Genomic DNA, 14,749 nt, shown 5'->3' with positions numbered 1-14,749 from the left:
CCTGAAAGATTTCAGCCAAATCCGCCTTCTCACACGTGAGAAACTGCCACAGCGAGCCTGAAAACGGGCACACGCCCTAGAGTTTTGCACTGGTCAGCACGGTGCAGTTGGACGATGCTTCGGATGGGAACGCAGCTCCCCGCTCCGCGGGAACAGTTTGGATGATAGTATTGCCTTCATCCCAGCCTGGAGAGACGCCTAAGCACACACCTTGCTCTGAGGGCACGAACAAGCACTCCCTCCTGGGAAGCGGCGCCAAATTTTGATAACAAATCATCACTGCCTATCTCCGGGGGTGACAGCCCACACGCGTGAGCCAGTTACACAAGTCTTCTGATTTATTTTTTTTTTTTTTTTTATTTTTGAGATGACATTAATTCTCCTTGTCCTAACACACAGAGTGGTAACAGCCACAGATACCTAAAACCTCGCTCATGCAAGCACCCGGGGACCGTGCCGGAGGAATGAGAGCTTGTACTAACTGCGAAGTGGTGACTGGCACCATTTCTACAGATTCTTCAGCTACAGCTTTGAACGCTTTCGTTGAAAAGAAATATTTTGGCAGCACACCAGACAAAAGAAAAACAAAAAAAAAAGTAACTGTGAAGTGTGTGTATATATATTTATAAACCAAACAATTGCTTTTACCATTGCAGAAGTATCACATTACGTGTTTTCAAAACAGTAAATCCCAGAGCAATGAGGCAGCACGTATGTCAGCAGCTCTTCAGTGTCACACAGGTGTAACACACACACACGCCCCCCTCCATGGCCCTTTCAACAGCTGCCACGGACCCGCAGCCCAACGCCGCAGCCAAAGCAAAACCCAAGCGACTGGACTGACCTCAGGAGAGCCCAGGGCTGCTTTTGGCTTTGCCCCCCACTTGTAGAAGGGCGGGTGCGTCACCCTTTATTTGGAAGCATGCCAATATATATTAAGTTTCAGAGGGAAGACTTGTTGCCTTCACTTCCAGCCGCTTCTTCACTAACACCGCAGCCAAGGCAAAACGCAGGAGGCTCGTAAAAGGAGGACACCAATGGAAGGGGAAGGCACGCAACACGGCCATCTCCAGAAAGCCGTGTTTTCTACCATGACTATTCAAAGTCCAATTTGCAGAATTGGTTAATTTTGCATGCAAATGGACAGTTACACATCTAACTGACCGTTTGTGCAAGCAATTACACGCGCGATTACCTGATTGCATAATTGTGTGGGCCTAATTTTGAAATTGGGTCTTACATTTTCTGTTGAACACCAGCGCTGTATTTAATAAATAGATATTGAGTAGTTTCGAAGTGAAGTCATCCAGACCTACTGACTCAAAACCAAACATTGACAGAACATGCCGAAATGTGTATTCACCCAAAAAAGAGCATCACATAAACCTGGCACAGAGTGGCACCTTCCCAAACTGAGCCACAAGTTTATCTGCTGAAACTTCTAGCCCTTTAAATTGTGACTGACAGCAAAATACATTATATATGTACGCACACATATCCATACAAACATGCCAGATATCTTCATCAGAAACACTGGCAAGTTCCTTTCTGTAATATTTTCAGAGGAAGACTTGTTCTGGGGCATTCTTGCTGCTTAGGGTGTATTCTAGGGAGGAAAATCAAAGTAAAAGCACATTAAAAGAAATACACTATTAGGAAGCTGGTCAGCACCTCGTGAGTACAGTTTCATCAGACAAACTCCAAAGATTAGGCAAAATTCAGACTTTGAATTATGAGATCATGCAGGTTTTTTGCACGTGGTCCACATGGTTAATGTCCCAGGCCTTCACATTGCCGATCACTGAGGAGAGGTTGCCACATAAGCTTCATCATCCTCAAGTATTTTCAGCCAATCGTAAGAAGTATTTTTCTTTTATGGAATAATCCCAAAGACCATCAATTTTCCTGTGAATGTCATCCACAGGTCTCTATTTTACACGTCAACCAAAAACTGTTTAAGATTAGCTGTCAGAGTCGAGTTTTGGCCAAATATCAATTTTCTGTGTGGATGGTGCATTAAATTTAAGACGCTTGTTGCTACTGCGGGCAAAGCGATACAGCAATTACCGAGCTATTTCTAACTTATAAATCCGTAAGTAATCATATTGTTGGAGACCCAAACTTGGTGGGAAAGAAATGAAGCACAGTGTTAAAAACAAAGACTATCACCAAGGCAGTAGCTGCCAGCTTCCCTGGGATGCGTGTTGGTGGGAAGACCTGCTATCAGTCCCCGAGCCACCCGTACATCTGCAGAGACCTATGGAAACGCAACTCCAATGCCCTCAAGCCTGTATTTCATCCATCACACCTATATTTAGGCCACAGAGAGGATTTGAGGTAGCGGTTGCTCCTCTCTCCACCCTCCCCTGGTACTTGGGTACCCGCTGCTTATGTTTATCTCTGCCCCACCCCTGCATGCCACTAAGGCCCTCTATTACTTGGTGCCCAGATACACTCTGCCCAATACTACCACGTAAAGCTTGCGTGACCTGAGAAGCGATGCTGTTCCAGCACCTCATGCTGCCGAGTCCCAGGGAAAGCCTTGTTTTACCTGGCGTAATAAGCCTCTGAGCCTGCGGCACCAAATAGACAGTGGTTTTATTCCAGATATTCCTAGAAACGCAGGCACGCTCAGGGTCATGCAAGTTCTCAGAGACTTTCATCAACGACCGGTTTAAGAAACACACGTAAGATGAGCTTTGGTGCTCTTAGGTGCGTTCTGCAAGAGTTAGCTGGGATCCCAAAAAGCCCTGGCGCTTTGGCTCACACCAGCACTCTCCGAAGAGCAACGACCCAGGTAGCAGGGCGTCCCTCCTCCTCGCCTGGCTCTGTTCCAGCGCTCATCCTCCAAGAGCCTGAAGCAGCAGCGATGCTTAAGAGCCATCCATGCCCTGGGGAGACACTGGCATCATTAGGGCTCAGGACAAACTATAAAAACCTTAAATTGGCCCCAGAAGGCAGCACAAACAAATCTAAACCTGACAGGGGCTACCCAAGCGAAAGCTCTCCCCATGCTGAGGAAGTGTCCAGTCATCAGTGAGCCAAAAAGGACGCTCTTACAAACACTGACGTCATGAAGGTACCAATAGTTGATGTCATTTTATCACACCACTGCAAAAAACAGTCAGGCTAGACCCAAAAAACACAAATCACAGCAATTCTCACACAACCTAGGACAATTTAGACACTTTTAACCCAGGAAAAGACTGAGGGAAATAGTGTTTGGAGCAGAAACTTTCTGCCCAAGTGGACAGGATCCATCTGGGACAGACAGTACCTACAGAAATCACGCACCTTCATATGGCCTTTACTTCGAGAAAGCTGCTCTTCATGACACTCCCCCCCGCCCTCCTCATTTCTGTGGGCCCTCAGAGAGGCTGAGATTATTCAAGTTCACAGCAAAAGTTTGGCAAGATCATTTTCCAGTATCGAAGGACACCTACACAGTAATTGCTCTACTGTAGCATGAGGCATAACCCATATATTTTAATGCCTTAACCACATGTCATGGCAGCAACTGGACTAAAGCTATTAAGAGTCTTAATAAACCCCTGTTTCCATCTCCAAAATCACCAGCAACATGTGCCAGGCATTGCACAACCATAAGGCAACCAGCCCCTGCATAAAAATCTTACAAATGAGTTTAAAACTATGGCTTATGAAACAAATTCTTGGACTTTTTCCCCTGTTTCTCAAACTACAGGAGTTTTAACTTTTCTCTGCACGCAGGGCAGCTAAAGATGCTTTTTATTCTTCATGCGAAGACTGAGATTCTCACAACTTCAAGATCTTGGGATAAAATTAACACGACGAAATTTGAGGCCAATAACACTGTGTGTATCTATTTGTAAATCTTCCAAAAAAAAAAAAAACCAAGAAGAAAAAAAAAAGCATTCTCCTTCTGTGCCCAATCTTTAGTTGCTACAAGAAAGCAAATGCTAATAAAAGGCTATTTAAGAAGCTGTTTTATTAAAGGTTAGAGTTGGGCAGCCAGAAATATTCAGCACAGACCCCATTTTGCTTCCTTTCTGAGAAGCTGGACGGAGGCACAGACACCGTAAAGCATCACTACAGTTGTCAGCAACTCCAGAAAGACACCCCACACACACCTGCGCCGCAATTATCAATGCAGCAGCTGCTTGTTATATCGCGACATAACGAGGTTCTACAGCAACACGTGAAGCAACACTAGAAGCAAACCCAGCCCGTGGCTTCAGTGTGTTACGCAGCATGAGGGCAATGTAAATGCCGTAGAAGTTATCGCCGCTATTTATAGACTCTAATAATTTTACATTTTTCTCATACAATCTTCCTGATCCAGACCAGACCCCGGCAGGGCTGCGGGAGCTGGGAGCAGTTTTAAACGTGTAGCACAAGAATACCCAAACACTCGCAACTGGCAGAGCAGCCCAGAAACTCTCTGGTTTGGGAGACCAAAAAAAAATCCTCCGCATGGAGGAATCCAGGGAAAAAGTTGCAGCAACCAGGGGCACACCGGCACGAAAGCCCTCCCCTGCCCCAAGGAACAGCCAAAAGGAGAGAAAAAAGCTGCAAAGGATTTATGTTGCTTTTGAAAATTTCCTTTTTCCCCAAATGGGTTATTAATTCCCGCTTTCCCATGAGCTCCACTGGCTCTAGGTGGGGGGGAACGACTCCCAGCTCACAGCACACGGCCGCCCCCGGCAGAACCAGATCCCCCAGGCTTTTCACGGGCACGGAGTCAGCTCGCGGAGGCTGGGAAAGAGCAGGGATCAGATCTCAATTTGCTAAACAAAATTAGCTGCACACCATTCTGTTTGCGGATCGGTTTCTCCCGCTCGCGATGCGCTAATTCGGGCAGCGATTGCTGCGGTGCAGACAGATAGGGTAATAAAGGCGGCTTTCAAATAAAGCAGCCATATACATTATTTTTGCCTCCTTCCTACACAATTCCATGGCTTTTTCCATACCCTCCAATGCGTATGTCCTCCGAGCATTATTAATAGCTACTAAAGAATATTATCTGCCTACCAATCACTTCAGCTTCCTACTTAATGGCAAGTACATTTTTAGAGCATCAAATATATCAACAGGGACAATGGTTGCTAAATTTGAAGTCAACAACAACTGGAAAACGTTAGCTACTTCACTGGTATTTTTATGCGCTACAGAAATATCTCTTCAAATAAACGAGCCTTTTTTTATCCTTTCAAAGAGATAATAAAATAATACTGAATTCTGAATACTGTCACATATCCTCAGCAAACAGCAATTTAAATTTAGATATATACATTTTTACTGCCAAAGATAATAAGGAAAAATATCCACAATTCAACTTTGCATAGCAGAATGGATAAATAAATAAATAAAAGCTTAAAATTATAGCTGGATGGAAGCCACAGAGCAGCCCATGAAGAGTCGCCAGGATATGGATGCTCTCGGAAAAGGGGTTAAAGCAAAGTAACTCTTACAAATGCTTAGCATTGCATCTGCTGCGAGGCTAACCTTAAAAGATTACTAAAATATTCCATTAGCATACTAACCATGGTACATAAACTTTTATGCTTAAAACGTTCAATATTTCAACGTAATTTCAATTAATGGAAATTGAACATTAGGATGTGTATCAAGTTAAGTGTGATGATTTTTTCCTTCGTGCACCAAAACGGCTCTATCCCGCCGGGGCCGGCTCCTGCCGCAAGAGCTGCATCCACGGGAGAAAGTCCTCGGCAGCTCGCTGGGGTTCAAGCCACCAAAATGCCGCCGCGGATCTCTTCCCAGCACGTTCAGCTCTGCACGGCGAGGTATTTCAGGGCACGTTTAAATGCAAAGCGCACAAGCAACGTCTGCTCGGGCTCCTCACCAGGCTGCACACACCAGTGAGAGGTGCCTGCCCCACAGGAGGGGCTTTCTTGGGAAAAGAGGGGACAAAGGTGCACAAGCACCATTTGGAGAGGCCGGGAGAAGTGGCAGGAGCCAAGCCATGCCGAAAGGCGGTAGGACAGGGACAGGTTTCAGAGCTTTACCCGCTGTATCGTCACAACCCCACCCACAAGAGCCCTATGCTCTCTTGCAGCAATGCTGCAGCCAAGGCGGCCGTGCCATTTCATGGAGCTTCGGGCTTCTCCAACTTGTTCGTAACACAAGTTTGTTCAGAAGGGGTTTATTTCTTTTTACAGCGTGCAAACTTTCTTCTTCAACCTCCCTCCGACTCGACCCTCTCCCTTCACGAATCACAGCGCCACAACACTCAGGGTAGGGGCAAAAAAAGGAGAGAGGTCAGGTATCGCAGCTCTCAATAGACATTTATTAGGCAGTTTAGCCCAGCAGCTGCGGGCAAAGGGTCAGATAACATCCTGCAGTGCCACAGCAGCCTCCCCACATGAATTTAAAACCTGTCAGCAGCACGTTCCTCAGCTCAGCATCCTCCCCAGCCACGCTGGGGACACGCTGGCCTGGGATGGAGACCTGCCTGCCATGGGGCAGCTCAGCCCTGGCCCCACTGCCCGCACGGGGCTGAGCTCTGCCTCGGGGCACGGCCCCCACCACGTCCTGCCCGGCCCCGTGTCCCTGACTTTCTTACTCCCGTGGTTGCCCCAATGGCTTGGGCACGCTCCAAAAAAACAGAGGCACTGAGGTTTATGGTGGGTAGGTGCCACGCCACGTACCGGCAGGGAGACAAGGGGCTCCCCACATTCAGCGGCGCAGGTACATCAGCATCACCCTGGCGTGGCTGGGAGCCAGCCGTGAGCACTGGGGAGGAAGGGCTCACCCCTCCCTGCATCACCTCCAGGCTGGTCCCCGAGACCAGCGCCCAACCCAGGGCAGTTTGGGAAAGATTTCTGTAAGCTCGGTGTTTCTCTCAGCTCAACACCAGCTGGTGGCGAGATACAGGAGTCGTGTCACCATGTGACAAGAGCCCACGTTGCAACGCTGATTCATTAGGAAAAGATTAAGAAAGATCAAGTTATAAATGCCCGTTCCGTCACTGTATGCCTAGCGGCACAGACATCAGGAGAAAGAGGAAGCAAACACAAAATATCTTGGAAATCTCTAAAAAGGACTTTAAGGAAACAGTATGCAATGACTGATAATTTTTTATAGCTCTGAGAAGAACTGCATCCACTAAAAATTTGGGGCTTACTTTCCCATTTATTTACTTTATTTTCCCACCTCTTCCGTTGTCAGGAGCTAGATTTTTATGGGCTTCGGGCATGGAAACAAAAAGCACTTACCCTTGGAAAACAAAAATACTTCTCGATACTCTTACAGCATGAATTTCTATTCCTTGTACATATTTGCATTCTCACTATTCTTACAGTACAGGTTTACAGTGCGACTGCTATGTGCTCCTGTAGCTTGAATTACAGACTTTGCTGCCCAAACGCCTGCCAGTGTCAGACCCTCGGGGACCACTGATGCACAAGCAAATACACATCAGTCCTGGACTTTGCACCCCCTTCACGCCAAGTGGGAAGAAGGACGAGTTTCCCTGGCAGGCTGAGAGAAAAATAAAAAAGGAATATATATAGATATATCAGCAGCTGTTCAAAGACTTCAGGAGGCTTGGCATGTGCCCACGTGCCCAGCAGAGGTGGTGGACAGTACAGAAACAAGAGCATTTATCACGTGGACACATGGCTCATCACAGGGAAGCTGCCACCGAGCACAGCTTGAACTGTTCGGCCGAAGCAAGAAGTCGCTAAACAAACGTTAGCTAAAGTTGCTGAAATGATGAATCTTTCTGGCAGACTCCAGCGCTCCCGTGGGACAATTCAGCCTCCGTTACGTGGGCACACATAAAATCCACCGGCAGCCTGTGCTTGTTTGCAAAAGGAAAACCTTTTAAGTCAGTGAAAACAGGAGCCCGTCGCACACCCCAAGGACTTGTCAGCACACGTGTGACACACGGTGAACAGCCCAGCCGCGGTCACCTCCTCCCGCCTTGGCAAAAAGCAAATCCCAGGAACAAGCCCCCACTCCTTTCCCGAGCAAATTGGCTCAGCACAGTGAGAGGAGCGGGCTCCACGGGGCAGAGCTGGCTCAGCTGCTCCTGCAGAGCCGCCATCACCTACCAGGGAGTCTTAGGAGCACAACCGTCCGGTTGCAGAGGTTAAACCCCTACCTGCGCAGGCAGGACACAAAGCAAGTTCAGAAGCTTCCACGGAACCACCACACTGCTCCACACCAACCACCACGTACCAGCTCACCCTTACTGGCCTAAAGAAATCAGGAGATGGTTCATCGCGATGCCAAAGCACCCGCGTTTTGAGAAAAGGAACCAGAATGAACATTTTTACAAAAGGAAAAAAAAACAAACACCACAACAACCTATGGGCTACACCGTACTTTTGAGCAAGTGTATGTGTTTTAGAAGGACCATCTGATCCGAGCTGACAGTGCTGAGTGACAGGGTATGGTTTTTTTTCCTCCCTAGCTTGCCACCACAGTTACGACACGGTTAAGAGCGTGCCCTTCACTGCGAGTTTGAACTTGTTGCCCCCCTCCCCTCGGTACCCAGCCATTGGTCTGGTCCTGACTCACTGGTTAGCTTAACGAGTCCTCTACAATATAAACCTAGAAATTCGCTCCCTGTTTTAAGCGCTTCCGAGTACGATCAAATCATCCTTAACTCCTTGCAGTCACCTCAACTCCTTTGGTTGCTGATATGAAGCACTTCATAAGCGTTCGAGTTACTCTCCCAGCACGTTACTACACACCCCGATCCTGCGAGCGAGGGCAGGGGGAGTGAGGACAGGACTCCAGGGACGGCCCATTCCCTGCACCCCCCCTTCCCCTCCAGGCACCCAAAAAGCTGCTCCTGGCCCGGGAGAAGGGTGCGGAGGGGTGCTGAGCCTCGGAAATCACATCTCCAACACCGGGCTGCTCGTCCGGCTGCCTGGGAGCTCCTGGGGGCTGCTGCCACCTAGAGATGCTCGGGCTGCAAGGCTGCAGGCACGCTGCTCAGTGCGTCCCAGTGTGCCCCAGTGCGCCCTGCAGCAACGGCTCACAACCCCCCCCCAGCAGCTCACCTGCTCTGGCAGCCACTCGCGTAAAGATGTTTTTCCATAAAGCCTTGGAACACGCGCGTGCTCTCGACGACAGGCTGCGCTTTCACACACAGTGCGAGAGAGCTGGTTGTGGTTTGCTTAAATTTACTGAATTTACAAAAAAAAAAAAATTTAAAGAACTCCAGCATCCCCTGCAAACTAGAGGAAAACATTTTAGTTAAGTTAAGGGCTGTAGCTATTCCCTGCGAGAAAACTGAGGGCACATTTCAGAACAACTTAATTACAAATGAAGGTCAGGAGTGCGGAGCAGCACTCGCAGCCCAGCTCGGGGCACCCGCAGGGCGCTGGGCACTGCCATGCTCGCAGGGGACCCAACACGGCTTTCGCGGCTCCCCGGTCCCACTCCACTGCCCTGCGGGTTCAGGAGAAGGGCTTCGCCCTGCCAGTCTCATTTGGTTTACTCATAGGCATGTATTTCAGGTCCTTATTATTACTGTTTTCATGTTAATTACAAGCGCAGCTCTTCATGCCAGAATCCATACACATATACTTCAATTACCATCTCTTTTTTTTTTTTTTTAAAAGGAAAGGAAATAAAAGGGAAAAAAAAATCACAACTAAGCCACTCGGGCACTTTGCAGCGCTGGTATCAGCAGGGTGGGTGCACCCAGTGCCAACGCTGCCCCAGGCTCCCCGAGGATGCCCCCAAAGGCAGGGCCAGATCCAGCCTCCTCTGCCCTGCAGCAGCACTGGCTCGCAATGACCTCAGGGGACACGCAGGGACAGTGGCAGCCTGCCCTGGCTACCATGCTGAGGCACACACCCCCCACGGCACAGCCCTGAAGCCAGACATGCACGGGGAGGGGGGAGGCAGCGGGACTCCCAGGAGGGACACGGGGTCTGGAACAGCACCCGCTCCCCTTTGGAAAAAGGGCCGAGACGGGACATCCCCTTTGCAGGGACTGAGTCATCTGACGGCAGCTACAGCCTGAAACTCCCCGTCAATATTTATCATGCCTTTGCAAAGCCTCAGCCTAATTTTAACCATCAAATAGACATCGTGGTGGAATAAACGGGAGAGGTGCCAAGGAGGGCTGCTGCAAAGGAGAGGAGCTGCATCTCTCCGAAGGCTTGTGGCACGTCCCATCCGACACGGCCCGGAGAGGAGCAGTGGCATGAAATTAAAGCCTTGCACATACATCAGCCTGAACGTGCACCTCACTGAAAAAAAAAAAAACCCCAAACAAAAAAGCTGCAAAAATATTTGAAGTACAATTAATTTCTCAGAGCAGTTGAATACTTCAAACAGCACTAAGTTAATTTGGCTGTAATTACTTAACAACTCAACAGCCCCATATATCAGAAAAAGGAATTAATTTATCAGCTATTTCCAAGCAGAACAAAGACTCGCCAGCTTCCAGGTAACAGCCCAAGCTGTTTGGCTCACGTGACCGTGGCTGAGCTGTGCACTGCAAACATTATATGCCCAAACACATAATGCCAAGGAGATAGAAAAAAAACGAAAAACCCCAATGTATTCACGTATTTGCATCCTAATCAACAGAATGAAATCAAAAGTTTGGCCAACAGCTCACTCGCAGGAGCAAAGGCGTCATCATCTCCCTCGACACGCTGAACATGAAAGAAGGGGCCAGAGCCCCATCCTGGTGCTCCCAAAAGCAGGAGAGCCCAAATACTGAGGGGTCCTAAATACTTGCAAACCAAGGCTCACCTGTCCAGCCTGGCTCGCTGTTTCAGCAAGCGCCACGCAGCCAACCATTAATAGCTACCACTGCCGACAGCAGCGCCCAAACCCCTCCAAATAGGAAATGTCACTCCAACCCCATAACTGTAACAAAGAGATTTTCTTTTTTGCACAGTGCAGGGCATAGAGGCTTTTCCGCAGCACAGATCCAGGAGGCTTCCCCAGAGGCGGCAGGTGAGCGGCCCTGGACCGATGCCTTTTATTTTCACCGGGGTATAAATCCAGCAAGGGCGCACCTTCACCATCATCCACTCCAACAGCCACGTCCAAGCAGTGGGGAAGGAGGGCTGGGGGGCGCGGGAGCAGCCCAGCAGGAACAGCTGCTGCCTGAAACCGGGGCAGGCTACGGGGAAAGTCTGAGACAGAAGAGTCCCAAGTCAGGGGAAGAGAGAGGCTGCGTGTAAACAAGGAGGCAGGCAAAAAGGTAGAACAAACCAGAGCTTGTGAAACAAGGAATGCAATGCTCCATCAGCTAGGATTTACCCATTCAAACCGCAGGAAAAGAAAACGTAAGGGAAAGCAGCAGCAGCAGCCGCCCAACGCTTCACCCCTCCTGATTTCAAGGATTAGGAAACAATCACACACAGAAAAAGTAAACTGTGCAACGAGATCAAAACTGCCTGCGAAGCCTAACCAGGCAAGCAAAGCCGGGACACGCTGCTTTCGCCTCTCATCAAACATCTCATCATCTCAGTTACATAAAGCCCCAAAATATAAACTGAATTGTGAGAACGCGGAGCTGTTGTACCAATACCGCCCAAACATCATAAATTTTGCATCACCGGGGAGGGGGGGAAGAGAAGAGTTACAGGGATTGAAGAGATTTCCTTTTAATGTTTTATTCACGGCAAAGGCTCCCGTGAAGCGCAATGTAGCGGGAGGCGATCCCGCTGCCCTCCCCGGGCGATGACACCGGCACAGCCCCGTACTACGGCGGCGGCGAGCGCTGCTCCGATACCAAAGGAAAAAAAAAAACAAAACAATTCCAGTCAAGGCTGTAAGTTTCCCTGCAGAAAGTTACAAAATGGGGGCAGACCCTGCCAGAGGAAAATGCGTCTTTTCTGGCTTTAACTTCCAAGCCGCCTGCTCGTTTTCCCCCGTGGGCAAATACACTGTGACCGGAGTTTATGTAGCAGTGTTTGGACACACCTTATAGATCTAACGTATACGCGCAAGGGGAGAGCTTCCTCCTCCGCCCGGCGCAGCGCGAAGTTTGGGAGCGCGCAGCCCCGTCGGGGCGGAGGCACCTGCGCGGCTGCCACCGGCGGGGACACCGCGGGGGCTCCGGCGGGCGGCCCCGGAGCCCGGCCAGCCGCCACCCGAGCGGGGACACCCGGTAGCTGCCGCCGAGAGAGGGCGGCTGCCCTGCGAGGGGCTGCGAGGCAGAGCCCCAGCGCGGAACGCCCTGTCGCTTACAGCGATAATAACAATAATAATAAAGTAAGCGCGTGGAGCCGCGCCGCTGCCTGGAAGCGGCGGGCTGCGCGGAAGATCCGCGCCCGCCGGCTCCGCTCCGCCGCGCGGCCGCTCCCGCAAGGGGCTCTGTCCGCCGCCTCTCCGCGGGACTCCGCCAACAAACTCCCGCACCCCGCGCAGGGGACGGGGACGCGCAGCCCCGCCGGGCTCCCGCAGAAGTTGGCGGGAGGGCGCCGCGCCGCCACCCTCCGCCCCTCGCCGCGCACCGGGCCGCTCACCCACCTGCCTGCGCCGCCGCGGCGGCCCGCGGGGCCCCGGCCGCCGCCGCCGCCAGCACGCAGCAGCTCCACCACAGCAGCCCCCCGGCCGCCGCCGGCATCGCGCCGCCGCCGCTGCCTCAGCGCCGCCGCCTCAGCGCCGCCGCCGCCATCCCCCGCGCAGCCTCCGCGCTGCCGCCGCCGGCTCCCAAAAGTTGCCCGCCGCCGAGCCGCCGCCCCCAGCGCCGCCCCTCCGCGGGCGCGCCGAGGCGCCGACGGGGCGGCCGCCGCTGCCGGCCGCGGGGCGCTGCGCCGCCAGTACGCGCGGAGCGGAGCGGCGCGGAGCGGCGGGAGCGGGAGGAGGAGGAGTGGGGGGGGGGGAGAGGGAGGAGGAGCGGCGGGACGGAGCGAGGGGGCGGGCGGGGGCCGGCGCCGCGCGGGACCGCCCCGCTCCGCGCCACCGCCCCCCCCTCCCCTCACTCCGCACCTGCGGAGCCGCGCGGGGCGGCGGGGGCTGCCGCGTGCCCGGGGGTGGGGTGGGGGGATGCGCGTGCGCTCCCACGTCCCCGTCACCCCCCGCCCCAGCCTTTGCAAAAAAAATGAGGGGCAGGTGCGCGAGGGCGCGCGCGCTCTCGCTTCTGGGGGCCAAAACCCGGGCGCTGGTGCAGCGTTCACCTGTCCCCGCCGAAAATGGGGGGCGGAGGGAGTAACGCGTGTGCGCCCCCGCTTTTTCACCTGTAAATACATAATAAAAATTAAAAAAAGTGAGGGGTGGCGGTGCGCGCGCTTGCGAGGGAGGGAAATTTGGGAAGAATCCCGGGCGGGTGCGGGTCTGCGAGCGTGCGGGGACCCAGAGGGAAGTTTTCCCTTCTCCCGCCGTCCGGCGGTGGCGAGGGCCCCCCTGGGGGGCACCGGGACAGCTCCCGAAGCGGCCAAGGGGAGGGAGCCCCCAGCAGACGGCGGAGGCAGAAGCTGGATGAGGCGATGGAGAGCCTGGGCTGGGCTGAGCCGATCCGATCCCTCGGTGCTGATCCCGGTGCGATCCCACGGTGCCGACTCTGGTGCTGATCCCTCGGTACCCATCCCAGTGCCGACCCCGGCGGTACCAATCCCAGTAGCAAACCCTCAGTACTGACCCCAGTGCAGATCCCGTGGTACCCATCCCAGAACCGATCCCAGCGGTACCGATCCCAGTGCCCATCCCAGCGGTACCCACCCCAAGTGCCAATCCTGGCGGTACCAATCCCAGTGTCAATCCGATGGTACCAATCCCAGTATAGATCCCCTGGCGCCGGCTGTGGCCGGAGGTGAGGTGTGAAAAGCAGCAGGGACTGCATGAAGCACCTCAGGCTCCTCTCCCTTTTGGGCTTCCCCGGAACGCCTGGTCCAGCTTCCCCATCCTCCTCCCTGGGTGCTCCCTGGGTGCTGCCCCCGCACCCCCCAACCCCCACCCACCTTCTCCTGCTGGGTGCTTGCAAAAGCTGGAAAGCTTTGGGGTGAAAGCGGTGGAAAGGAGGGCCAGGTTTTAAGGGCGGTGGGGCAGGGAGGTGGCACCTTGGAGCCCACTTTCCAACGCGGCGGGTGGATTCTGCACTGGAGCAGCCGATGAGCAGCCACCTTTTCCAGCCCGCCAGCAAAGCCCCGGGGCTCAGAGGTGTGGTGGCATCTCCCACCAGTGCGTGAAGTATCCACCACCTTGATGGCCACCACCAGCCTGGTGGCACCTCCTGGATGCACCCAGGGTGGGGACAGCTGGAGTGCAGGGGTCCTGCAAGCACCAGCCAAGTTGCCACGGCATCTCCTTTGCTATCGCCCATCCCGGCACAGGGCTGAAAGGCCAACACAGACATCCTCCCATCAACAGGTCCAGGGGACTGGCAACTCAGCAAGGCTTGTCTTGGCAAGACAGCGGCTGAAAATCTCAACATCTCATCACAGGTTTGAGACGGTAGGTGCCATTTATCACTCTTGATGAGTCGATTGGCGTCCTCGGAGCCCCAGTCACAGCTTAACTGAACTCTGCAAGTGTGCGAGAGGAGAATGTAGAAGCATCTTCAGTTCTTCATTTTATTTCCCTGAAATCTGGGCTCTGAGATGAGTTTTTGAACCCTCCTCACCCTGATCCAGCCTTTGTGGAGCTCCTCAACATGAAGGAGCTCTCTTCACCCGTTTCTGTCTGGTCTACTCAACACTTCTTGGAGTGCTCCTCTTCCCAGTGTCCCTGATGGCTTTCCCTGGCACCCGTGAGCAGATTTAGTGGAAGAGCTCAGCAGCAAGCATCTTCCCTCCAGCCAGCCCCAACAGAAGAGTTTTCCCATTGG

The 14,749-nt window shown here is 52.6% G+C and overlaps 1 protein-coding gene across 12 annotated transcripts in view; it reads right to left on the bottom strand.

Moving 5' to 3' along the window:
* The window catches only part of ERBB4 (erb-b2 receptor tyrosine kinase 4), a 630,732-nt gene extending 617,982 nt beyond the window's left edge, over positions 1-12,750 (bottom strand). For 8 of the 12 annotated variants that reach the window (XR_012588529.1, XR_012588530.1, XR_012588533.1 and 5 more), the window contains exon 1: positions 12,454-12,750. Coding sequence is in view for 6 of the 12 variants with exons in the window: in XM_074596229.1 (XP_074452330.1) it covers positions 12,454-12,550 (97 nt within the window). In the remaining 6 variants the exon portion in view is untranslated. The remainder of the gene's footprint in view (positions 1-12,453) is intronic. The other 4 variants (XM_074596232.1, XM_074596234.1, XM_074596235.1 and 1 more) reach the window with 2 other exon arrangements.
* Positions 12,751-14,749: the final 1,999 nt, after the last annotated feature.

This window comes from Larus michahellis, chromosome 7 (assembly GCF_964199755.1).
Source record: "Larus michahellis chromosome 7, bLarMic1.1, whole genome shotgun sequence".
Classification (NCBI taxonomy): domain Eukaryota; kingdom Metazoa; phylum Chordata; class Aves; order Charadriiformes; family Laridae; genus Larus; species Larus michahellis.
Note: the sequence above shows the minus strand (reverse complement) of the source record. Positions and strands in the feature narration are given on the sequence as shown.